A 27,523-nucleotide genomic window follows, 5' to 3' on the forward strand; every position below is an offset into this window, starting at 1 on the left:
GATCACTCGAAGTCCCTCGTTGATCCTAGATTCCGGTGGCAGCGACGATCCCGATCGATGACGGCGATGATCCAGCGGTGACAGGAACCTGAAAAAAGAAGAGAATTAGTCTAATTGATAGTTCGAGATATCGTTCGATACTTACCTTCTCGGTGGTTCAAAGGTCAAACCGAGTGGCGACCGTTGATTTCTAAGGACACGTAGCGTTGATTCGTGCCTCCAGTAGTACCGTCCGGTTACAACAGCACATACAGAAAATCACTTGTAGTCCAGTCAAAATACGGAAAAAAGGAGGGGTACCTAGAAAAAATTGCAACACGAGGTTTTATTGCGTCATTGTGTTCAGAAAAATATACTGAACAACATATTCAAATTCCGCCATTTTCCGCTATCCCTAAGTATGTTTTTTATTAACAATTTATAAACAAATTTGTTTTTCTCCACAAATACGATGAATTTTCAAATTTTTGTAGAGATCAAAGCTGTAGAACAGACAAATATCTACAAAAAATGTTCTTATGAATTTTTTGAAATATTTCATATTATTTGAGATATTTGCAACAAGAGCTACTAGGCTACGCGCGGAGCGGAGCGGAGAGTTCTAACAAGCACACGGCTGTCTCTACCGGTCGCTGCTAGTTCTCTAGGTTCTACAAGGAACTTGAGTTTGTTCTTGATACTAGTATATCACGACAAAATTAATAATATATTATCGAAATTAGATGGTCTTTTCCTGCCGAACCGTCGTCGGGTCCACGTCGCGTGTCCGAGTGATCCGTGAATAATCGTTCGACAACCGACGAGTAGGGAAAGTATCTGGCCGCGACCGTTATCCGCAGGCTTAATTACAAGTTTATTAACATCCGGAAGTGAACATTTTTCGGAAATATATCGTTTTTTATACAAAAATCGCGAGTAAAGCGAGATGATGCAATGGGGGCATTACCCATTGTAAACCTGTACTTTGAGTACAAAATATATATCCTTGTTTTCATAAAAGCAATTGCAAGTCAATTGCCCTCATTAATCCGAATCCCAGCAAAAGCTTTCCGAATCTGAAATACTAGTGCGCGACTTCGTAAAGGGCGTAGTCGACAACAACGCATTATCGCAGCGGAAGTGCAACGAAGCTGAGGATCGAGAAGAAGTATTTCACGGGCAATCGGAAGTCAACCGCAGCCTATCAGCGTTCTTCGTAATCGCAGTTAAAATAACGAAGTGGCGACCGTTTATACGTACGCGAGTGAGTACATTTTAAGAAAATTATTCAACGCACAGACCCATGTCTGGTTACAGCCGAACGCCGAGCACACAGGCGCCGCTGTACACGGCTGTTCGCTGCTGTGTGCGCGCGTCCGTGCCAGATGGTGAGAGGTCCCAACATCCACGAAATAAAAGTACAGGGCTGCGTTTGAAAACGTCACCCGAGTGTACACGAGTATACTCCCTTCTCTTTCTATCTCAGCGAGTTAGAAGGAGAAGGGAGTATACCCGTGTATACCCGGGTGACGTTTCCGAACGCAGCCTAGCTACGCCCGTGCCGGTCACGTGGCTACGAGAAGCCAATCAGAATGAAATTTTATCCCAGCGAGACGGCGCACGGTGCTTCTTTCGGATAGTGATCCTCTAGGGAGTGATCGGAATAACCGTCACTATTTGTTTCAAAACCGGAAGTGGTATGTTCAGCGACAAAATTCAAACGTGTTTCAATGCAAATGTGTATATTTTATATAATTAGACATGACCGACGCGCGCTACGCGCGTGTTATTTAGCTTTAATTGTACAATTCCTATTACATTATACTAATAATTTAACTTATTGATACACAAACTGTCAAAACAAGTGATGATAGATGCTTACGAAGTAAGTGCAATAAAAAACCAATTAGCATCGCGGAAAATGTCAACAATAAAACCTTACATGGCTTTTTTATGAGTGGAATTATTCTTATATAATAAGAAAAATAAAATATTACAAATTTAAATATCGAAAATGTTGTACACTAATTCTTACAATTATAGTTTATTTACAAGTAATAAAATATAAACAAATTTTTTATATATATTTTACTTCATGAGTTTAAAAACATATACATTTCTTTTATTATTAGTTTAAAATTGTAAAAAGTCTTTGGTTATACGGTAGAATACAATAAGCATATATATATATATATATATATATATATATATATCCTTATTCACTCCAACGTTTTTTCCGCCCTTTTATTCCTCCAACCATGCACTTTCGAGTCCCACGTGTTTTTCAAAATGTTAATAACTTTGAAAAATTCCCCAAAAATTATTATAATATCTTTTTACCTTCGACTAAAAATCAATGTAAAGAAAATTTGGAAATCATTTATTTAAATATTTTTTTACAACAATTATATGTTGACAAACACACGTTACGACTCGTTTTACTTAAAAAATCATAACTCACGAACAAATTGACGAAGTTTAATGAACCAAAATGCAAATTAAAGCTAAAAGTAGTGCAAATGAGAAAAAAATGAGATAATTATTAATTAAATAGGAATACTTAATTTCGTCGCCGCGGTAATTTTTAAATGGTACAGAAGGACTTTAAGGACTTAAAAAATGCTAGAAAAAAAATTTCTGAATAAGAAAAGGCGAATTTTAAGTGTGACAGATATTTTTTATGTAAAAAAATTAATTTTTTTTCTATAATCATAGCTCCTCCCCATCTTTTCCACCTGCCTCTGAGCCATAATAGACCTCTGTGGAATGTTAAATTTTTTTTTAACAACGAAAATATTTTAAATACGCTTAAATTATACACAAAAATACATTTTTATCGAAAAAAATGCTCATTTACCTTTCACACAACACTGACGTAATCCTCCAACCATGCACTTTCGTGTCCCACCGAGATTTTGATTGTTCGCCGTTTCGAAAGTAAATGAGCTAGGACTTTGAAATTTTTACCTGAGGTTCCCTGTGTTGTGCCGCGCCTGGGGTTACAGGATCGGCACGGAGTTCTTTGGGATCCGCCGGGAGAGAGAAGACACACTTATCCAGATGCTTGTAGAATAGCTTTTAATAAACTTAGTGTTACACAAATCTTATTACACAGGTGTTTTTAATCCACGGCCCTGACTTGCGGGCGTTCATATAGTCGATTACATTCGGTTGCGCGCTATTTAGCCTTTCGTTCCAGACTATCCGCCGCTTCTCGGAAGGGCGGGCTTTTATCTCGCGCGTTAGCTTCCGCGGTGCTGACTTAGCTGTCAGCGCTTTTGCTTCCGGGCGAGTGACCTGGATGCCACTTGCGAAACCCGGAATGCCACCTCAGGTGAGTTTGGCAAGATCCGGAAGCAACGCTGACAGCTAGGTGTCGCAATACGGGATCGTTGACCTTCGCCGCACAACATTCTTCCCCCCGTGGAAAAAGAAAGCTGAGGTATGAAGTTTTCGTTAGTGCTTTCTTTTTCCATAGAGGTTACATCCTGTTTCAGCTTATTCGTTGTGCGTTGTCGGCGTCCATTGTCCCGAATAAGGTCTTTACCTATTGGGCCTATTGCATCTATTAATCCGCGTCGGCTCGTCGTTATTGTATACACGGTTCGTAGTCGTAGTGGCAGTTACGTCGGTTTTGTATTATCTTCGTCTGTCATGCGGAGAATGTTGTCATATGCGTCTTGGCTGTCATCGTCTGCGTTACTACATAGCCCTTTTGCCTGTTAGGTGTATTCCTGAAGTAGGTGGTGTCTTAGTTCGAATGCCGTGACGTCGATTCTGATGGCTAATTTCCACGTCGTTTTTTTTAGTGTAAGACGATGATGGGTATCCTGTAATAGGAATACCCTTTCGAAGTCATTTCTACTTTTAATCGTATTTTCTGCTGACTATGTCTGTCCACGGATTTCTACTTTTATATTGCTTTACGAGTCGCTTCAGTCTGAGTCTGTCACCGGTCTAGTAAAGTTTTAATTTCTCAATATGCCCCCGCTTGAATATGTGCCAGTTCGGGCTGGCGCTGTGGACCCGAATGAGATTCGGGCTGGTGAGGAGGTTGAGGAGGCTGGTGGTCCGGCTTTGGTGGTTCCCGACAGGTCGGAGGTTCCGGACCTTGCTCACGCTCGTGTGCGTTACGGTGTCGGTATGCGTGAATTCTTGGTGGGGCGTGATCAACGTACGCCGCCTGATACCATGGTATTATTTCTGACGCTGGTTGAGCTTCGTTTCCGTATGCTGGCTGGTCCAGGGCGTGGTGCCCCTCGCCATGATTAGTTGTAAGTTTTGTTTATTTCTACTACTCCTGTTATTATGTTACGTCTTTTGCTTATGCTTCCTCTCTCTGCCTTTTTCATTTTCGATAAGGCTTTCAAACGGTTAGCGTGGGCGCGTAGCGTTATCCGTTTTATCGTTTTTTTTTTATCATCGAATTGCGTTTTTGTTTGATAGTCCTGGGGCCTCGTGTTCCCCGCCGTGGTTAATGTAAGTTTTGCTGACGTCTGTCCGTATCGGATTTCCTTTTTTAATTTCTCTGCTTAATTTCGCGTCAGTTGGCTGCTACTTTCGAGCAGTGTTAGGTGCTTTCTGTTTGCTGCTTCTTAACTATGCGGTGCTATCGGTGTACGCAATACTTTACACCCTCTTTCTGTGATGCCTGTCAGCGCGAATATTGGAGGAGGGCTTTTCGGGCGGCGACTGCTGCGGATTGCGAGGCGAGGGAGAGAGGGAGAGACGAGGCGCGTCCATCGCCCCCTCCTCCTTATGATGAGGTGGCCCGCCCTGGCACTGTGGTGCCTATCCCCCCGTTGCGGGTGACGCTACATTCCGCAACAGGACAGAGGGACGTGGTCCTGGTTCGTCCTTGTCGGGAGTAACACTTTTGCAAGTCTGATTACTATATATGTGTATTTTTATCTTTTCTTTTTGCTTACTGCTTTTTGCTGCTATTCCGTTGCGCTTGAGCCCTATTCTTCGATGAATGCTTTTTGGTCGTCCGCGTCGTTTTAATTGGTTGCGGTTTAATGTTTGCGCGACTCCCTGGTGCCCTCCTGTAGGCGAGTCATGATATTTGTATAGTGTCTGTTGCTTTTCCTTTTTGGTATACTCCTTTGGAGTGTTCTCTTCTTGCTGTGTCACATGCACGGCCGATGCTTCCGGTATCGGGTTTCGACTCAACGCGTCGGCTTTCAGATTACTTTTTTCGGCTTTGTGTACGATCTCGTAGTCGTACTCTTCCAGATCGTTTGCTTTTCGAGGATCTATTATTTTTATTATTTTTGGTACTACTATTATGGGCGCGTTCCATTGGCTGGCGCTAGGCTGCATTATTCCGTCGTTTATTATTTCTTGCGCTATTTCCTTAGTCGCGCTCAGTTCATCGCCGTTGTCACGTCTGACGGTATAATCACCGCTATATTCCAGCCGCATAAATTTTTCGATTTCCATCTTAATTGCACAGCACCTGAAAACAATATAAGAATAAATAATCACACCTTAACTTAACTGTCACACAACAATCACTCAGCTGATGCGAGCACGCGTTCTTAAAGTAGTAGACACAAGCCTAGAGAACATGGCTGCCTTAAGGTACCCTTTCAAGCTTAAGCCCCATTTTCATGAATCACACTATAAACTTTTGAACAATTGCTAACATTCCCCAGAATCACTAAAATTGATTATAAATGAATGTTACAAGTTTTATGAGATCCTTTATGCAATATAAATTCAATTCAACACACGAATAAATACATGTTCCATAAGAATAAACTCAGAAAATTAAAATAAAATATAAATAAATTAATTAAAAATAGATTATTCATAAGAACATAACCTTTTATGTCTAAGGAACATTACGCTAAAATAATAATTATCTCATTAGCATTTTTTCAAACATGATTGTTATAAACAATTAAATTATATTATTAACAGACCTAGTTAGTGTGACTACTGGAACTATCACAAAAAGTCAAACAACTTTTGGTTATAAATCATTGTTGGATCTCTCAAAATAAACTAATTAACAATAAAATTTATCAATAAATTATTATTAAAATTAATGAATAAAATTACTGCAGACACTCAGCAGAGCATGTCAAGTAACTTCACAAAAACCCCCACATCATATCTTTTTTTAATTCCGAGATATAATTAAAAATTATGGAAATCCATAAAACACAAAAATTTTAAACAACCTAAAATAATGCCCTTAATAATCTGAACACAACAAAAGAAACCCCATCTTTTTATCTCTTACCGTTCTCGAGTTATAAATTATTAAAGTTTTACGTCCGCCATTTTGAATTTCCTACCCTTTAGACTTACAAAAACAAATCACTTTTACATTAATATTTTAGTCTTTATACATTTTAAAACCGAAAAATTTCATTTCTGAACAAAAATTTTGACACCTAATTATTATGATAAAAATGGAATCTCTTATACTCTTAAACACCAGTAACGTTAACGCCGATTTTCTATTTAAATTAATTAAACTAATAAACGGGATTGAAATTGAACATTCACTCCATGAAAGACGAGGATAGTTTAATACCAGTTCACAAGGTGTAAGACAAGGATAGCCATAATAAATTCTTAATAAATTAAAATAAAATAGAAAACAAATAGTTTGAAATGAGAACAATATAAATGTGTATAAGGAATAATCACTAGAACCGATCAATAAAAAAACATTTACTATATAGTTATTTAATTTTGCAACTTAGTTTTATAAACAATCATAAGCAAATTATTGACCATGTCAATAAATATTTTTAATTTATACCTCAGATCATATATAATAACTTTTATATTAGTCAAAACCTTATTACTCCATTAACGAAGGCTACACAAGTTTTTTAAGAAAATACAGGGTCGGGTAACGAATTTTCCGATTTAGCGGGAAAATTCTGGCAACCCAGCGAACTGCTTGCATAATTACAAAAACCCGTTCCGGTAAAAACGAATTTTGACCGCGCACATAAACTCTGCATCAGTACACCTACGAAAAATGATAATAACTTTTATTTCTGCAATTGTTTATTTACGAAATATTTATAACAATAAAATAACGAATGCTCAAAACGAGATGATATTAGAAATTCAAAACCTCTTAAATAAAGAGAACATAACAATATCAATACGCGAATTAAAGAGTACCAATTTATTTAATTAATAATTTGTTATTAACAAAGACATATATCAACAATAAAATTTTCCAATGCTATATTATACTTTAGCAAAAGTCCTACAATATATTTCCTATACACTCCTATCAAATTCCCAACCATTCGCGAGATATAAAAATAATAAAAATTTTATATATATAAACAATTTAATTTCATTGATTTCCTGTACTAATGAGAATGCTGATCATTTCTATCTGCACGATATATTATTAATCTAATATTAGAATCATTATTACCACCGCTAACATCACTTTTATCAATATTATTATTAACAAATATATATATACTTACTAAAATTAATATAAATATCGAGCGTCAAGCGCCGAGGCGTTACTCACGAACCTGAGAAAGATAAAATTATATTATGCGAAGCATAAGGAACACGAATCCGAGCGAGATGCGAGTATTGTACGATGTGAAAGAGAGAAAGAGAGAGTCAGATATACTACAGTAACTGTTAGACGAAGAGAGCAATATCTTTTATATTTTAGGCATATTAATAATGACCTTAATTGTACTATTGAATTATTCTACCCTATGTAAAGTATGTCTAAAAAAACTTAAATAATATTCAACATATATTTGTACATTTTAAAATTAAAATATTGAAGATTTCTTATTTTCCTTTTTGATAAAAGTCATATTGAAATTTCATAATGAAAGTAGGTATCGCTCTCAATACAAATCGCTGTTAGACTAGAGAATAAAATAAAGAATTAGAATTCAGATGAGTCACCTGTATGACTCATTCGAGTGAATCTAGTCTTCGCATAGACCATATATGGACATGTCGAAGCGGAGCGCAACGCATGACCATATAAGGTAATGAATTTCAAGACATCATCCTATGACTCATTGCTGGCAAGCGAGCCACACCACTAGAAGTAGACTCACATCCGCTAGACAACGCCTTATGACTCATTGTAACGAGGTGCGGTCACCTCCCACTACCGTTTCCAAAATTGTATAAAAGCAGAATCTTTCACCCTCTCGACGGAGAGTGTGGAACGAGCCAGGAAAGGTCACATATCTTATACTTGTTCCATCCTCCCACATAAACCACTTGTATCGTAAAAGTTCTACAATAAATATCATACTCTTTTATATCAAAAGAAAGATAAAGATTATTGAATACCTACCTTCAACGGATCCAAGGAGCCATAATCCACATCGCCGACCAACAGTTAATTATCCTGGGGTTTTACCTCCTTAACTGCAAGAAAAAGAACCCATCAACGGAGACGTTCTGCCGGATCGAGCCACCTCGCATCACCCAGGACGTCACAGATGTCGCTCTGCGTTCGTCTGTAGGTCACGTCCAGCGGGCCCTGGCTGATCCGTACGCGTCGTTCTTGCGCGTCGGGGCGATCGTAAGTGGCGGATTCCACTCGACTCAGGCGTTCCTGCACCTCGCGGATTGCGCGCAGGACTTCTACAGAGCGCTCGAACTCTGCGGCCTCTGTTCGATCCATGCGTTCCTGCATCTCGCGCATCATGCGTAGGACGTCGATGAGCACGGAGCTTATTGCTCCTGGGTTTACTTGCGTCGGCTCGGGGGCTCGACTTTGGTTGGCTTCGGGCGGTTGCCCATTTTCCGCGGGTCTGAGCCGTGCTATCTCGGCGTTAATTTGTGCAGGAGTTATGTCCTCGCGCTGTCCAATGGTCGCGGCAGCTCGTGGCTGGCTCATTCTGTCGGCCCGGGGGGTATAATCCTCTTCCTCGGGGGTCAAATATATCGCTGTCGTACGACGTCAGGAAGAATTCTCCTCTCCCTGCGTTCTCGCTCTGAGTATCGGCCGAGGTGTCAGATCGTGCGTCACCGTCGGTCGGGGGCAGTATGCGTGTGTCACTGTTGTGATCGTCACTGTGTTCGTCCGCTAGGCTATCTCGCGGTTGCTCGTTCGTGTTACAAAGGCTAGCGTCTAAAAATTCAAATTCGCGTTCTATAATGACGTTGGGGTGCAATTCGAGCACTGGCATATCGTCGTCGGCAAGTTGCGCGTCTAAGTTTCGTCGCACGCGGTTTAAAGAATCGTGGTCTGTACGTCGTGCGGCGCGAAAACGGTTTCGGATGCTATTCTCGATTGCTTGTTGCGCGCGCTCGCTCAACACGAAGGACGCGTTACTAATAGGGGGATGCCGGGACAAGTCGTCCGACATCTATTGGCGCTCAACACTTGTCTCCTGTAATTGCGAAGCTTCCTTCGGCTTTCGCGGTTGTAGTTGTTGTAATCGCGAAGTTTCTTTTGACTTTCGATCGCGGGGGACGCTCGCTATTTCTACGCTCGGCGCGTGCCGTAGTCGGCTCACAAATTGCTTCGGACTTACAGTACCGCCGCGCAACGCATGGTGTCCGCTTTCTGCTGTGTCGAAGTCCTGCAGGGCCGCTCCGCTGTTTTGTGTCGTTTCTGCTGCGCTGCTTCGCTGGCTCGGTGCGTCCCTGTGACGTTGCCTCGGGCTGGCGAGTCCGTGTGGTAGGTCGGGGCCTCTCCGGTGTCGCTGATAACACTCGGCGGCTGCTACCGTTGTCTCACGTGTTGCTCACTCGGGATCCGGCTGGCTGTTCCTCTCCGGGGTGTTTTGCCGCCGCTTTATGATCCGTTCCCTTTTGCAGGATGCCGTAGATCTGGCATGTCTTCTTGTCCGGTTGGCAGATATCCCACCGCTGCCACCAATTGTTGTGCCGCGCCTGGGGCTACAGGATCGGCACGGAGTTCTTTGGGATCCGCCGGGAGAGAGAAGACACACTTATCCAGATGCTTGTAGAATAGCTTTTAATAAACTTAGTGTTACACAAATCTTATTACACAGGTGTTTTTAATCCACGGCCCTGACTTGCGGGCGTTTATATAGTCGATTACATTCGGTTGCGCACTATTTAGCCTTTCGTTCCAGACTGCCCGCCGCTTCTCGGAAGGGCGGGCTTTTATCTCTCGCGCGTTAGCTTTCGCGGTGCTGACTTAGCTGTCAGCGCTTTTGCTTCCGGGCGAGTGACCTGGATGCCACTTGCGAAACCTGGAATGCCGCCTCAGGTGAGTTTGGCAAGATCCGGAAGCAACGCTGACAGCTAGGTGTCGCAATTCGGGATCGTTGACCTTCGCCGCACAACACCTGCCACAACAACTTTTTTTAGGAGTGGGGGGATTATCTGACGATCATTTGTTTTCCGGAACAAACGACTGTTAGAAACTCGTGGGACACGAAAAGGCATGGTTGGAGTAAGGATATATATATATATATATATATATATATATATATAATATTATATATTATAATATAATATAATGTTACACAGATAAGGCTTTAATGGAAATTCACGAATAGTAGAGGAGCTAAATTAAAGCCCAGACGTAGTAATTGATGCGCAATAGTTCCTTTCGTAAAAAAGCTATATTGATTTGTAAAAAATATATATTGATGATAAAAAACAGATGTAACTTAAAAGAATAAATATATAAATGTAAAAATGTTTAAAAATGTGTATATGAAAAAAATGTTTCAAAATTACCGAATCGTGTAAAATTAATTTGTATAATAAATGTATTTAAAAAATCTTGTAAAACTTGATTATTGTCACAATTTCGAATTATTTATAATATTTTAAATTTATTTTTTAATGCTGAATGTATATTTGCAGCAGACGATTGCATCTGAAACAAAATAAATCCACGTTAATTTATTTTCTACTTTTTAAAACAGATGTGGCGTAATATAAATGACTTATAATGCATACATTTTTTGAAAGAATGTATCCTAAAACTGCCAATTATTGAATTTCTATGAAAACAAAGTATAAAAAAGAACAAAAGCAAATAAAAGCAAAGAATAAAAGATATTTTATTTGACATATTCATGCATTGCTACACTTTTACTGGCATAAGTTACACTCTTATTCGATTTTAATTTTGTTGAACGGATCTTCAGTCTAAACGCATGATAACGAATAATAATTTTTCTTTTCAGATTGTGGCATTCGGATAATGAAAATGCAATTTCTTCGTATTTAGTGACAAAAAAACTTTTTAAATTAATTTTTTACAAATGCACTTGCTCATAAAACATTCGAAAAATTCTTTTCATTTGAATGAAAAATTTAAACGTTTTAATGTGTTGGGGATTCCCCCAATTTATTAATATAAAAATTGTATCCGTCCGTTATATGTACTGCGATATACTTTTCTTCTGCTTCTCACGCAAAATTATCGATAAGTTCGGAACCGCCGGAAGGAGCCGATCCGCGCCGAAGGCGAGCGCGCGTCAACATCCCCACGCGGCTCGCCCGACAGCCGGCCTCCCTTCCAACGAACCCGCCGCGCCGGGGTATATAAGCCGGCGCTCCGACAGGAGCCGGCACTTCGTCTTCTCTTCAGCTTTCCGCTGCCTTCGACGAAGCCGAACCCATCCAATATCCCAGGAAACACGCAAAACGAGGTCCGGTGTTCCGAGCCTCTACTGAGAGTTCTCAGAGTGTTCCCGAATTCCATCTAACTTACTCCCGACGGCCATGGTCCAGCGAGGTCGAGCGTACTCAGCCTCGTAACGAGGGTTCTCGTAGCCATCGCCCCGGGCGTCCGCACTCGATTGCGTCTCCGCCCGTATACAAATGCAATACAACGGACCGCGCCGAGGAGTATAGAGTATGGGAAAAGCCGCGTTCCGCGTCCTGTATCGAGTGCATGTGCACCGCCATAAACTATCGCGTCAGTCAAAACGTGTAATCAACCGCGTTTCGGCAAAACCGCACTTTATGTAAAACCGCGCTTCAAAACTACAAGTCACAGCGCGTCGAGTGCATTCGCACTAATTTGTCTGTACATCTCGCGTTTCGTCAGTTTTGTTATTATATCAAATAAAGTTTGTGTGTATGATAAGTCAATTGCTGTCTTTTGGGCCTTCCACTCAACTTTCTAACCGGCGATCGAGTCCGCGTTCAGCTGAAACCCCGGTCGTCTCATAGTTGAAAGGCTGAGCGGAGCCGTTCGTGATATCTCGCGTTCTTGCGGAACGGATTCGGCAACTCGTTCGGCGCGTTTATTGCGCGCCCGAACATAAATTGGTCCTTCGAGCCGGATCGAGATATTCAGTGCAGCCCTTCAGTCGTTAACATGACTGCCGTGCCGGAAGTCTCAGCCACCATCAACGACCTCCTGGCTCAACAGCAGGTGTTGATGCACTCCATCACTCGAACGCTCGATAACTTCAAAAAACTCGGAAGGAATAACTACACCGTTGCAAAGGTCCGAGCGCGAATCGCCAGCTCCAAAGAAGTCTGGACGCAATGCCTTCGCGTGCACTCGGCCCTCTTGCAAGTTATTCCGGAGGCGAAAAGGAGCACGTTCGACTACTTTCAAAACAAACTGTTCGATCAGGCCGAGGACATCCACTTGACGACGTTGGATTACATGGCCGAGTGTCTGGAGGCACTCGCGCCGACGCCGCCGCCTCTGACAGAGTACCAGGCTCCGGGCGCCGCGTGCGGTCATGGGCCGCCTGCCTCCTCATTCTCACTGGCGCATCTGCCGCCCATCAACATTCCGCCGTTCTCAGGGAAATATGAAGAATGGGAGACGTTCCGCGATCGCTTTACGACCCTTATTATTAAAAATCCCGACCTTTCTGCATTTGCGCGAATGCATTTTCTCTCATCAAGCCTTGCCGGGCGGGCGCTTGAATCTATTCGAAGCATCCCAGTAACCGCGGATAACTTTGAACTTGCCTGGAAGGCCCTTGAGTCGAGGTACAAAAATAAGCGCCGATTAGTCGAGATTCATGTGTCCGCGTTATATAATTTGCCGAGCGTTTCCCGCGAATCAGTGAGCGAACTCAGCGAGCTTCGGGATAAAACAAATCGCGCAATCACGTCGCTGAAAAATTTAGATCGATCCGAATCCGACATTCTCAGCGACATGCTTATGTATAGCGTCACGCAAAGGCTTGATCCCGCCACTCGGAAAGCGTGGAAACTAAAGGGTGGGGATGACGCGCGAATCCCAACATTCAGCGAACTCGATCGATTCCTCGATTTTTGTGCTCGCGCGCTCGAAGAATTGCATCCCGCGAATGTAGACAAACAAGCTCGCGCGCAGAAGGCGACCAGCGCTACAGCATCGGGAGCCTCTTCAATTTCGTGTCCGCTTTGTAAAGCATCTCATTTCCTACACAAATGTCAAGTCTTTCTGAAAAAGAATTCATTCAACGATTGGAAGCAGTAAGAAAGGCAAATCGCTGTGTAAATTGCCTAAGCGACAAACACGCCATACAGTTATATCAAAGCAAATATTCGTGCCGAACATGTTGCAAAAGGCATCATTCGATGTTGCACGTCGACTCGGACACTTCTACCACGAAAGATACTTCTACCGCGAAAGATATACTCCTGCCGCGAAAAATACTTCTGTCGCGACCGCATCGATCCACGATGCCGCGCCCATCACGACATTATTCTCGAGCGCGACAGTGTCGTCGAGCCTCCCGTGTTGCTCGCGACGGCAAGGGTAAGAGTCGGCTTCCCGTCCGAATCTCCGAACGGTCGTACTCGCGTCGTTCGAGCGCTTCTCGATCAAGGATCGGAGATGACCTTTATTACCGAAAGATTGAGGCAAGGCTTAAGATTGCGTCGCGTTAGAATGCCCGTCTCGATCTCCGCTATCGGAGGCGTCGACGCCGGAACATGTCGATACGCGGCCGAAATTCAGATCTCGCCGATCGGCCAAACTTCTCTCGCGTTCAAGACTACTGCGTCCGTCATGCCAAGTCTCACAAAATATACTCCGTCGCCCGTAACGGCGCCCGTCCAATGGGGCCACGTAGCCTATCTCGCGCTCGCGGATCCGGATCCTACGAACTCGGACCCCATTAATATACTGATAGGTGCCGATCTGTACGGCGACTTGCTGCTCGATGGCATTCGAAAGGGCTCCCGCGGTCAACCTCTCGCGCAGAATACCGTTTTCGGTTGGGTGCTGTCCGGCCCCACGGCTGACCCACAAGCGCGTCCTCGAACAGTCACGGCTCAGCACTGTTCTAATACCCCGTCTCTCGACGAGGAACTCCGACGCTTCTGGGAAATCGAAGAAATCCCTCGCGCCATTCCACTGAGTCCGGAGGAGCAACAGTGCGAAGATCACTTCCTCGCCACTCATTGGCGCCGCTCCGACAGACGATACGTGATTCGCTTTCCGTTCAAAACCGGCCCCCCAATCGAGATCGGTAATTCTTATCACTCAGCCGAACGACAGTTGAGAGGTCTTGAACGCAGGTTAAACGCCGATGAGAAAGTAGCGACGGAATACCGCGCCTTTATTGAGGAGTACGAGCGACTCGGGCATATGAAGCGTGTACCGCACAACGCAGACACGTCATCTCAATACGTTTACATTCCGCATCACCCCGTGATTCGCGAAAGTAGCACCACCACTCGGTTACGGGTCGTTTTTAATTGCGTTGAATCCGACGAGCAACGGCACGTCGCTGAATGACTACTTGCTAACCGGGCAAAAGTTGCAGACCGACTTAGCTGCAATTCTACTAAGATGGATGCTACCTCGATACGTGTACTCCGCCGACATTACAAAAATGTATCGTCAAATCGAAATTGATCCTCGTGACGTCAACTATCAGCGAATATTATGGTTCGATCGCGAACCTCGAACCATCATCGCGTTCATTCTGTTAATCCTAACGTACGGAACGGTTAACGCTCCTCATGATGCGCTTCGCGTTCTGGAACAACTAGTTCGGGACGAGGGAGGCTCATTTTCGTTGGCGGTTTCGGTGATTCGAAAGGGCCGGTATATAGACGACTTTCTCTTCAGAGCGGATGACATACTGCTACTTCGTCAGACGCGCGATTAAGTATGCGCGTTACTGAGTCAGGGGCGGTTCGAATTACGTAAGTGGGCGAGCAACTCTCCGCAACTTTTGGTCGACATTGACGTCGAAAATCACGGATTAGCGTGTTCGAAAACATTGCAAGCCGATGAGCAACTGAAAGTGCTTGGAATAAGCTGGAAGCCTGCCCTCGACGTGTTCCAATTCGACGTTTCGCTCCCTCCTTCCATTCCAAAGACCAAAAGATCCATTCTATCTTTGGTAGCAAAAATCTTTGACCCGCTAAGGTGGATCACGCCCGTGACAATAAACGCAAAGATCTTTCTGCAACAACTCTGGCAGGCGAAAGTGGAATGGGACGAGGCCATCGCGGACGACCTTCTCGCGCAGTGGACGACGATTCACGCATCCCTGGCGACGATCAATGGTCTTCACGTAGACCGTTGGGTACGATACGGTTCCGACACGGCGAACTGCAAACTTCACGGCTTCTGCGACGCCTCCACCCCCGCGTTCGCGGCCGCAGTTTATATTCGCGTCACCTCCGTTACAGGCGAGACCACTTCCAGGCTGCTCATCGCCAAGTCAAAGGTCGCTCCGATCAAATCCTTAAGTATTCCTCGGTTGGAATTATCTGCTGCCGTTCTATTGGCTCGGCTGCTAGAATTCGTGTGATCATCGCTACAACTAACTACCATACCTTGTTTCTGCTGGACGGACGCTCTCGTCGTGCTAGCATGGGTGACTCAACACCCTTCAAAGTGGAAAACTTTCGTTGCTAATCGCGTCTCAGAGATACAATCCCGCGTCCCGTTCGCCACCTGGAGACACGTGCCAACCGAAGACAACCCGGCCGACTGCGCTTCTCGCGGCATTCTTGGATGCCATCTCGCGTCCCACCATTTGTGGTGGCAGGGGCCTTCGTGGCTGAGACGTCCTACGATTGAGTGGCCCGCTCAACGCGAACCGTCGTCTCACGATACGACGCTCGAGCAGAATCTGCGCGTCACCACGCACATAGTAAAGCCGGTCGAAAAGTGGGATTTAGCGGCGCGATACTTGTCGTGGCCGAAATTAATTCGGGTCACCGCTTATATCCTTCGGTTCGCATCGCTGTATCAAAACTAACGTCAACGAGGCGAGTCCGCTCGCTCTCTCCGCGGATGAGTGCCGATTGGCACGAGACTTTTGGCTCAGACGAATCCAAGAGGAAGAGTTTCCCGGTGAACGAGAAGCGCTCTTGAGCCAAAAGACGATCTCGTCGAAAAGTGCACTCATATCGCTCAATCCCTTTATCGGGGAAGATAAATTAATTCGCGTAGGCGGGCGGTTAGCCCACGCTCCGCTGCCACTAACCGCGAAACACCCCATCATCCTCTCCTCTCACCATCTAGTCTCCTTACTAGTCCAGCACGCGCATATAAGGTCGCTTCACGCCGGCACGCAGCTCACACTCGCTACATTACGCCGGGACGTGTGGATTTTGCGCGCGCGAAATATAGTAAAGGCCGTAATTCATTGATGCGTAACATGCGCCCGCGAAAAGGCGGCAATTCCCACTCCGATAATGGGACAGCTGCCTCACGTGAGAGTCTCCCCTTCCGCGCGCGCGTTTCAGCATTGCGGTCTGGATTACGCGGGCCCAATGCGTGTGCGCCCGATGTCCGGGCGTGGAGTCTTATCTCATAAGGCGTATATCGCAATCTTCATTTGCATGGCCACGCGCGCCGTGCACCTCGAGATAGTGGACGGCTACTCGACTCCCGCGTTTTTAGGAGCATATTCACGGTTCTGCGCCCAACGAGGCTTCCCCGCGTCAATCTACTCCGACAACGGAACAACGTTCATCGGCGCGGACCGCGAAATTCAAGAAGCGTTTCGCGCGGCCCTACGCGATCCGAACTTCTTAAATCGAACCGCCTCTGATCAAGTTACGTGGCACTTCATTCCTCCAGCAGCCCCGCATTTCGGCGGGCTATGGGAAGCCGGAGTTCGAAGCGTAAAGCACCACCTTCGAAGAGTAGTGGGGGCTCACACCCTCACGTTCGAGGAATTCGCGACACTCCTGTGCAACATAGAAGCCTGTCTAAACTCCAGGCCGCTCGCCCCGCTCACCGATTCCGCTGACGAATATGAGGCGCTCACTCCCGGTCATTTCTTGATAGGCGCCGCGTTAACCGCGAGCCCCGAAGCCTCCGCGCTTCATCTAAATAAAAATCGGCTCTCGCGTTGGCAAGTGGTCCGTCAGACGACAGAACGGTTCTGGAAGCTGTGGCAAACCGACTACGTCAACACGCTGCAGCAAAGAGCCAAGTGGCGAAAATCCAGAAAGGAGCAAATCCGAATAGGACAGCTCGTACTCCTTCAAAACCCGTTACTTCCACCGTGCAAGTGGGAGTTAGGCCGCATAATCCAATGTCACGCGGGCTCCGATAACGTCGTACGAGTCGTAACAGTAAAGACCGTTGTAAAGATCTGCGTATTACCGATTGATATCGAAAACGCCGAAACGCCGGCGTAACTTCGTACACCGTGCCCTATGCACTTATTCGAATTGCCCAAACTTAGCGACCGCCTCGAGCAACGCGTCAGTTCAGCCATGCGATTTCGAAACAAGGGTTTCGAGGCGGGCGGTATGTTGGGGATTCCCCCAATTTAATATAAAAATTGTATCCGTCCGTTATATGTACTGCGATATACTTTTCTTTTGCTTCTCACGCAAAATTATCGATAAGTTCGGAACCGCCGGAAGGAGCCGATCCGCGCCAAAGGCGAGCGCGCGTCAGCATCCCCACGCGGCTCGCCCGACAGCCGGCCTCCCTTCCAACGAACCCGCCGCGCCGGGGTATATAAGCCGGCGCTTCGACGGGAGCCGGCACTTCGTCTTCTCTTCAGCTTTCCGCTGCCTTCGACGAAGCCGAACCCATCCAATATCCCAGGGAACACGCAAAACGAGGTCCGGTGTTCCGAGCCTCTACTGAGAGTTCTCAGAGTGTTCCCGAACTCCATCTAACTTACTCCCGACGGCCATGGTCCAGCGAGGTCGAGCGTACTCAGCCTCGTAACGAGGGTTCTCGTAGCCATCGCCCCGGGCGTCCGCACTCGATCGCGTCTCCGCCCGCATACAAATGCAATACAACGGACCGCGCCGAGGAGTATAGAGTAGGAGAAAAGCTGCGTTCCGCGTCCTGTACCGAGTGCATGTGCACCGCCATAAACTATCGCGTCAATCAAAACGTGTAATCAACCGCGTTTCGGCAAAACCGCACTTTATGTAAAACCGCGCTTCAAAACTACAAGTCACAGCGCGCCGAGTGCATTCGCACTAATTTGTCTGTACATCTCGCGTTTCGTCAGTTTTGTTATTATATCAAATAAAGTTTGTATGTATGATAAGTCAATTGCTGTCTTTTGGGCCTTCCACTCAACTTCCTAACCGGCGATCGAGTCCGCGTTCAGCTGAAACCCCGGTCGTCTCATAGTTGAAAGGCTGAGCGGAGCCGTTCGTGATATCTCGCGTTCTCGCGGAACGGATTCGGCAACTCGTTCGGCGCGTTTATTGCGCGCCCGAACATAATGTTTACAAAAAAGTAGCATTTTTGATTTTTTGTTTTGATTCTGTTTAATAAATTATAAGAGTGATTAATCATTGTATTCGATTTGGTAGCATTCATACATACCTCGCAAACCTTTTGATTTTTATGAATATTTGCTACTATATATTCAGCTACGTGATATAAAACATTTAATTCAGTTTGGCTTATAAAAATACGTTGATTAGAAATAAGTGGCTCAAAACTACTAGTATTACTTGTTAAAAAATGCAAGTTAACAAAGCGATTTTTTAATAGAATATCTAAAAACTCCGATAAGAATTGACAATCGTTTTCGTAATAATTACTTTTACAAATTGGCTTCATGAATTGTGAAATAGTTATAAGTTTCAAATTATTTTTGAATTGCAGAGCGTTTGGAATAACATTTTTTAGTCTAATTATCGAAAACAAATTTTTTAAACAGTCTTGTGTTAATCGTAATGCTAAAAAGGAAGTAAAGCTATCATTACTTAATAAATCTTTTGATAATTCAATAATCGTTTTCGTAGATATTATTAACGCAGTTTGAAACGGTTTCCACCTACCATCATTGCCATACTTTCATACATGTGAAAAGTTCAATAGCCTCTTCAAGAAATTTAATTGCTTCATTATGCTTTTCAGGCTTTTCATGACTTAAACCTATTCCAATATCCCTACTGCTCATGATATAAAACCATCGTGCCATAAAATCTACGAACCACGCAGTTGTTAATCGCTCATCACTATAATTGCCATTTACCAAGTATTGTAATCCTGAACTTATTTATTCGCAAAAAACTCTGGTTGAATTGCTAACTCGCATTTTTAGGAAGTGATTGCTAGTATCTAAATATTCTTCACGTAGCTTGGGTGCTAATTTTAAATCAATATTTTTATCTTCGTTAAGTACGTCTTTTAAATGTTCACAATTAGCTACATTTAAAGGTAAAGAATATTTTTCGCAAAACTTATCAGGAATAATAATAATTTTGTTATTTAAAAATTCCGCTTTTGTATTTTTAAAAGCATGTGGTGAATCCGCGTAAAAATACAATTTTCTTTCCTTATCGAACGGATGCGTACACCAATTAATTATTTGTAAATGTCGCGAAGCATTAATGCTGTATGCTCTCCACATAGCTTGGTTATTTGGGCCCATGTTCGAGGTGACTGCGTGGACGCGCAATCCAATTTCTTCGGCTTTTGTAATAATTTCATCAATCACAGGTTTTAAATTTGCACCTTTTATAGAATCGCCCGTAAGATCGTATCTCACAACTTGTTTCCACCTCGCACCAAGCCCAGCTACCATTATAACTAATGCGTGAGTTGCCGTTGCAATATGATTGTGTCCGACTACAGTTACATTGCCAACGTACATATTCGTTGATGTATTGTAAAACCTTCCTGGTGTAATACTCATTTCGTCGAGAACTATCATACAATCTTTGTACAAATCTTTTTCAAAGTAAGCAATTTTAATTTTTAAGAATTTGAATACTTCTGTAATTACCTTACCACTAAAAAATTTTTAATTTCCCAATTTTTTTGTTAGTTTTCTAATACAAGGAAAAAAAAGTTTTTGTCGTAAAATTTCTTCATAACCTGCTGTGCCACATGCAAATCTCAATTTGTAAGCATTCATCAAAGTTTCGTTGCACCAACGAAGCATTTTTTTATATTCTCGAGTTAATAATTTAATTTGATCTTTATTTAGAATGCGAGATAAACTTTCCTTTAATTTGTTTGAACGTACTTCCTGTTGTAATTTTTTAATCCGTCTATTGGCTGCAATAAGATTTTTTCTCAAAGCTATCCAGATTTTTCCGATTTTTCATACAACTTCTCTAATCTATTTAATCGTTGTTCAAGTTTAAAAGACGTTTCTTTGAAGTTAGGTTTTTCCTTCAGTTCTTCAATACTTCCTTCAGTTTCAATCTGAATTTCTTCTTCCAAATCGTTGTGAACATCACCTGCACATAAATTTTTTAAAATAGAAAACTGACATTTGGTCGCAAAAAAAATTAAATATTGCTTTAAAGAAAAGCCCTACTAAAAATAATAAATATTTAATTTTAGCTTAAAAGTTCGAATTTTCGACTAATTTATGATAAAAATGATAATTTAAGTATTGTATTTTATTTACAAAAAGCGATATATTTATTATATTTAGAATAGTTCTGAACACACTTTGAATTTTCTTCGATGAATGACTATTCTTCGAAGAATTGAATTTGAATGTAAAATGTTCCTTGCACAGAGCAAATTGACCAACCAATTTGAAACTTACTGTAAAAACTTATTGTACTGGCTGAAAAGTAGTTGAGTATCTATTTTATTCGAAAGTGGACCGAGCGCGCGAGCGAAGGAACGAACCGTGAATTGCAACGAGACATTAAGCGCAAGTGAAAGAACGAGCGAGCAACTCGAACTATTAACAGCGGCAGTGACTCGTTAAGTAGCAGAGAACGACTGGCCCCGTTGCCAAGGGCGCGCATCCCTTTAAGCTCTCGGGGGCTTCTCGCAAATTCGAGACTTTTCGAACACACGCGTCGCCGAGAGAAGTCCCCGAGGGATCCGTGACCGACAATTAAAAAAGAAACCTTAAAAAATGTTTGTAATAATAATAATAATTATTATTTAAAAATTATATTTCATGACAAAACTTGTGTTTAATTTAATGTAAGAATTAGCGTAACAGAAAAATTATTTATAAAAAAAGATACAGCAGTAAAAACTTAAAGTTACTGTATAAACTTATTATGGTGATTGGAAAAAAGTTGAGTATCTATTTACAGAAATATTAATTTTTAATAATAATTTGGATATGTTTATCTATAAATTAACAAAAAATTATGTTATTAAAAATATAAAAATAATTAATAAAAATTAATATTTCTTTAAATGTGTTTAAGATTGCTTAAAAGTTTTTATCAATATCGGAGTCAAAATAATAAAATCGGTTTTTAGCACTACAATTGCGAGCACCGAGACTCGAGCGTTCCTATTGCCGTGACTTTCGATGTGACAACCTAACGAATAAACAGAAGAAACAAAACGAACACGCGAAGACCATTCGCTCGATGCTTCGTTTCCAGTTTATTCGTTAAGTCGTCACGCCGAAAGTCACGGCGATAGGAACGCTCGAGTCTCGGTGCTTGCAATTGCGGTGCTGAAAACCAATTTTATTATTTCGACTCCAATATCGATAGAAACTTTTAAGCAATCTTAAACACATTTAAAGAAATATTAATTTTTATTAATTATTTTTATATTTTTAATAACAAATAATTTTTTGATAATTTATAGATAAAAATATCTAAATTATTATTAAAAATTAATATTTCTTTAAATGAATACTCAACTATTTTCCAATCACCATAATAAGTTTATACAGTAACTTTAAGTTTTTACTGCTGTATCTTTTTTTATAAATGATTTTTCTGTTACGGTAATTCTTACATTAAATTAAACACAAGTGCTCGGGGGGGTATTAATCGGTCCCCGGATTCGCGATTGGCCTGTATTAGGGTGGTTCGAAGGACCAGAGGGGCAATCCCCTCACGAATGCAAGCGAAATTAAATGCAAGAAAAGCGGGATAAATCAAGCGAAGCGACTCACCGTATCGCAGCCCGGCGCCCTCCTGGGATAGTCTCTCGGCCGATCTCGTCTGTCCTCTCTGGTGGCGAATCCTCCTTGATAGCAAGCGGGAGGCGTGCAGGCAGACAAGGTAGCGGGCAAGCAAGCAAGCGAGCAGCAAGCAACACAAAACGGGCAAGCAGGTAAAACGCCGTTCGAACGATTTCTTCGAGCACTCGACTGTGGCTGATACTCCGTCTTATCTTGTCGGCGATTCTTACGGGAGTGTCCGAGTGCTCCGGCACTCTCTCGGCTCGCGCTCCTGGAAGTACGGCGCAAACGAGTACTATTGTCCCAATAATTGGGCCTGCCACCCGTGGGCGGGCGGCACGAGTCGGGTGAGCCGCGCGAGTATTGACACCTGTCGCGGTCCGCCAACGTTTCGCGCGAGTCTCAAACCGACGGTAACTTTACGATTATGAGCTTACTGACTAATATACAACGAGTATCAAACGCGAATCAACCATATCAATATTATATACATGCGACAAACCACTATATTACAATTATATGCAAACGAGCGCCAACCAACAAGTCTTGTCATAAAATATAATTTTTAAATAATTATTATTATTACAAACATTTTTTAAGGTTTTTTTTTAATTAAGGGAAAAGTAGTATAGTATACTCTGATATTATTTAATCAAAACAAATTTCAAAGGTATAGTTTCAATGTCGGTTAATAATTGAAAAAAGTATACAAAATTCAAGTAAGTATTATTTTTAAATTAAATTGCGCCAATTGCAAAGAGATTATTATATCACAAAATTGTGTTATCAAACTCAATCCAAGTGATATGTACTAACCTAAGTGGTAGTAGCCTTATTTTTTCTTAACAAAATTATATCACAAAATTGCGTTACCTAACTCAACCTAAGTGATATGTTATTTCAAAAAAATATATGAAATCTTTAAATTACGCCAACTACAAAGAGAATATATATATTGCTTTGAAAAATAATTGTAGTGCAACTACTCTTAAAAAATAAAACAAAATTGTGTTACCTAACTCAACCCAAGTGGTATGTATCTTTGTATTCCTAAGGGTCTTTCTATCAACCCAAGTGGTAGTAGTTTCAATTCTCCTTGATAAAATTATAATATTACAAAGAATAATTTTAATCACAAAGAATTAAAGAGGTAACATTATAAAATAAAAATATTTAATTAAAATAAAATAAATAAATTTTTTTTGTAAAAAACTTGGCGTTGCTTTTTTAAGGTTATACCACTTGGGTTGAGTTAGGTAACACAATTTTGTTTTATTTTTTAAGAGTAGTTGCACTACAATTATTTTTCAAAGCAATATATATATTCTCTTTGTAGTTGGCGTAATTTAAAGATTTCATATATTTTTTTGAAATAACATATTACTTAGGTTGAGTTAGGTAACGCAATTTTGTGATATAATTTTGTTAAGAAAAAATAAGGCTACTACCATTTAGGTTGGTACGTATTATCACATGGATTGAGTTTGGTAACACAATTTTGTGATATAATAATCTCTTTGCAATTGGCGTAATTTAATTTAAAGATTTCATATCTTTTTTTGAAATACATGTCACTTGAGTTAAGTTAGGTAATATAATTTTGTGAAGGAGAAATTAAATATTACACATCTTTTTTTGAAATACATGTTACTTGAGTTAAGTTAAGTAATATAATTTTGTGAAGAAAAAATAAAGCTATCATTTAGATTGGATTTTTGAATTTACAAAATACATTGAGTGTACTTGGCGCCTTTTTTTACCTTTTTTGAAAAAGGTAATTTTGTACTGATATCATCCATTTTTTAGTGTTAAACAAAGATCTATAAAAAATTTTTATTTTTCATTTTTTAATTATTCACGAAATTAGCAATAACAACAAATTAAATTTTTATTGAATTAACAAATTAGTAATTAGTTACAAAAAATTACTATTTACATAAAAATTAATAATATTTAAGTAAAAGTAAATTATACATTTCTCACAAAAATTAAAAAAACACTAAATTTATCTTTAAAATTAAGCAAAATTCAAGCAGCTGTAACTTTGTTAAAAATGAACAAAATTTAAATTTAAAGCTTAAAACCTCTACTTTCGAAAGATTACTATCATTTTTTAGTTTCTATGTGTTTGATAACTTTTGCATATAAAAAACTACGAGCTGGACAAAATAGAAAATTTTTCTCTCACTTTGTAGGTCTGTCACGTGCACATCAAAAATCTGCGAAAATTTTCAACTTTCTAACGTGAAAGCTTAAAGTTTTCCTTGCAAAATCTTTTTTTGAAAATGTTTCTACGTTTCTGCGTTGTTGTTCTGTACAATCGTTTTCTGGGTCAAAATGAAAAAAAGAAAAATCGCTCATTTTTACATTATTTTCATCAATTTGTATCATATCTACATGTTATTTAAAAAAATTTGGCAATTATACCGTTTAATAGAGCAAAGTTTCAGCTTTAAGAATCTGTTTTTTAAATTATGATACGATGATTTCTAAGGGAGTTATGAGCATTCAAAGTCAAAATGCTCATTTCTTATTCAATTCGCGATAAATTAGTAACAAAAAATCGTAGAAACATTTTTAAAAAAAGATTTTGCAAGGAAAACTTTAAGCTTTCACGTTAGAAAGTCGAAAATTTTTGCACATTTTTTTTGTGCACGTGACAGGCCCACAAAGTAAAAGAAAAATTTTCTATTTTGTCCAGCTCGTAGTTTTCTATATGTAAAAATTACCAAACTCACAGAAACTAAAAAATAATAGTGAGCTTTCAAAAGTAGAAATTTCAAGCTTTAAAATACTTTTTTTAAATTTAAATTTCGTTTATTTTTAACAAAGTTACAGCTGCTTGAATTTTGCCTATTTTTAAAGATAAATTTAGTGTTCCTTTAATTTTTGTGAGAAGTGTAGGTTACTTAAAGAATTGGTAATTTGTCAGAGAAAAATATCTAGTTTGTGAAAGTTAGTATATAGGTGAAAATGAATTAATTTCTTTTGTAAACTGGTAATTAGTAGAAATAAATTCTTTATTATTAAAATTAAAATTAATTCTTTATTATTAAAATAATTAATAGATAGTTTATCAAAAATAAATTACTATTGTATTTATTTGAAAATTAATAATTAGTGGAAAATAATTATTAATTTTTTCAATAATAAATAAATAGTCTCACAAGGGGACGGTCGGAAGTGTCCCTACCCGATTTGGATGCGCTTTGTATATGTTGTTGAGCATCAAAAAATAGTAGACTCGTATTTTTTTTGGGGCCGTATCTCGACGTTTAGGGGTTGAAAAAACCCCTAAAAAATAACGACCAATTTGGACGCGCTTTGGCTATGTTGTCGAGCATAAAAAAACACTAGACACGGGTTTTTTTTGCTGCTTATCTCGACGTTTAGGGGTTGAAACAACCCCTAAAAAATAACAAATTTTATAGTTTTTAGCCAATATCTTCAAAAATATAAGGCGTATGAAAAAAAGTTTGGTACAAAAAATTTATGGCTTTTTGTGCTCTTTACAATGGCGTAATCATATTTTTCAAATTTGTCATATTTTTTAATTTAACCCCACCCTTACTTATTATTTTTGCCAAATATAACAATTTTTCCAACGCAAATTTTAGAGCGTCAAATGCCAAATACATCCATGTGTATTTTTATTATAATACCATTATTAGATTTTTGGCAAGACGAGATGATATGTGGTATAGGCGTCGCGCTGTAGGTAGGTGTTGCGTTATTTCTGTTCAGTTGCGCCGTACGCTTAAAAATTTCCATTTCAACTCCGGGATGACCGAAAGCGCTGATGCAAAGGCCAGCGCAAGGTACTGACAGCGAGAGGTTAATGCTATTTCGAGAGTCCTAGACTAGCAACGAAATGTCGACTCCGACATTATAAATACCGCCGAATTGTAAGATCGGGCGGGCAGTCGCAAATCATAATCTGAACGAACACGTGCGTCAAATTAACCGCTACAATAATATACTATCCCGGTTACGGCACAACAAAATCAACAACAAATTCACGCATTTGAATATCATTTGCTTGTGTCATAATTCCGAAAAGCAAGCATTTCAGATCATAAGTCTGAAGTGTAAAGAACTGTGTTGTACGCTGTCGTTTTGTGAACATGTAAGTGCATTTTTATTGTTAACTTTTATTGGTTTCTTACGCTTGTTACTTTTTTCTTTGATATTGAATATAACTTTTTATTCAGCTCTTACTCAATCTTGCCAGTCTTGCCAGTGACTATATAATCTTTTTTGTTCATAAAATGTCACGTAAGCACCTACTATAGTATATTGTGCATCAAGGAGAGAAAGCAGCGTTTTTCAAACGAGTGTGATTATATTTGGCAAAAATAATAGGTGGGGGTGGGGTTAAATTAAAAAAATATGACAAATTTGAAAAATATGATTACGCCATTGAGCACAAAAAGCCATAAACCTTTTGTACCAAACTTTTTTTCATACGCCTTATATTTTCGAAGATATTCGCTAAAAACTATAAAATCCGTTATTTTTAGGGGTTGTTTCAACCCCTAAACGTTGAGATAAACAGCAAAAAAACCGTGTCTAATGTTTTTTTATGCTCGACAACATAGCCAAAGCGCATCCAAATCGGTCGTTATTTTTTAGGGGTTTTTTCAACCCCTAAACGTCGAGATACGCCGCAAAAAAAAAATACGAGTCTACTATTTTTTGATGCTCAACAACATATCCAAAGCGCGTTCAAATCGGGTAGGGACACTTCCGACCGTTCCCTTGTCAGATAAATTATTTATATTAAAAATGATGGTGGCACCATCATAGAACTTATTGACCGATCTTTTTTACTTTCGCATCCGAAGTTCCACGAAAAAAATCTTGGACTCATTGTTAATATCCTTCTGAACAATGATTACCCTCTGGATCTTATTTTTAACACCATTTATGAACGTCTTAAAAGTCTCTTTTTTAACACAGGTTGTATTTTTGACCAAACTGACATTTATTCTTACATTAACTCGACGTTTCGACACTGGTTTTGTGTCCTTATCAAGAGAGTTGTTTTTTTTAAGACAACAAAAAAGCAAAATCTTGACGATACTTGTGATAGTAGGAAATGGTTTACGGTTCCTTTTTTTCCGTCCATCTCCGTTAAATTTAAAGATGTTTTTAGAGGTTCAGACACTCATTTAGCTTATTACAGTGTCAATAAACTAAACAAACTGATGATCAAAGTTCAGAAGGATACTTTACCGAATTTCGCCAAGAGCAATGTAGTTTATAAGATTTCGTGTCGTGACTGCGATGCTTCTTACGTAGGGCAGACTGGCAGACAGTTAAAG

General features: G+C 40.7%; 1 protein-coding gene and 1 long non-coding RNA gene across 2 annotated transcripts; both read left to right on the top strand.

Moving 5' to 3' along the window:
* Window positions 1-16,704: 16,704 nt before the first annotated feature.
* LOC112463710 lies at window positions 16,705-17,511 on the top strand. The gene has a single exon (XM_025030225.1). It carries the CDS (start codon window positions 16,705-16,707, stop codon window positions 17,509-17,511), a length of 807 nt encoding a protein of 268 aa, XP_024885993.1.
* Window positions 17,512-26,041: 8,530 nt separating this feature from the next.
* On the top strand, window positions 26,042-27,246 carry LOC112463709. Its single transcript, XR_003041836.1, has 2 exons — window positions 26,042-26,325; window positions 26,411-27,246. It is a non-coding gene; the product is annotated as an uncharacterized LOC112463709 (long non-coding RNA).
* Window positions 27,247-27,523: the final 277 nt, after the last annotated feature.

Source organism: Temnothorax curvispinosus, unplaced genomic scaffold, assembly GCF_003070985.1.
Source record: "Temnothorax curvispinosus isolate PA1 unplaced genomic scaffold, ASM307098v1 QBEX01013580.1, whole genome shotgun sequence".
In the NCBI taxonomy this organism is placed as follows: Eukaryota; Metazoa; Arthropoda; class Insecta; order Hymenoptera; family Formicidae; genus Temnothorax; species Temnothorax curvispinosus.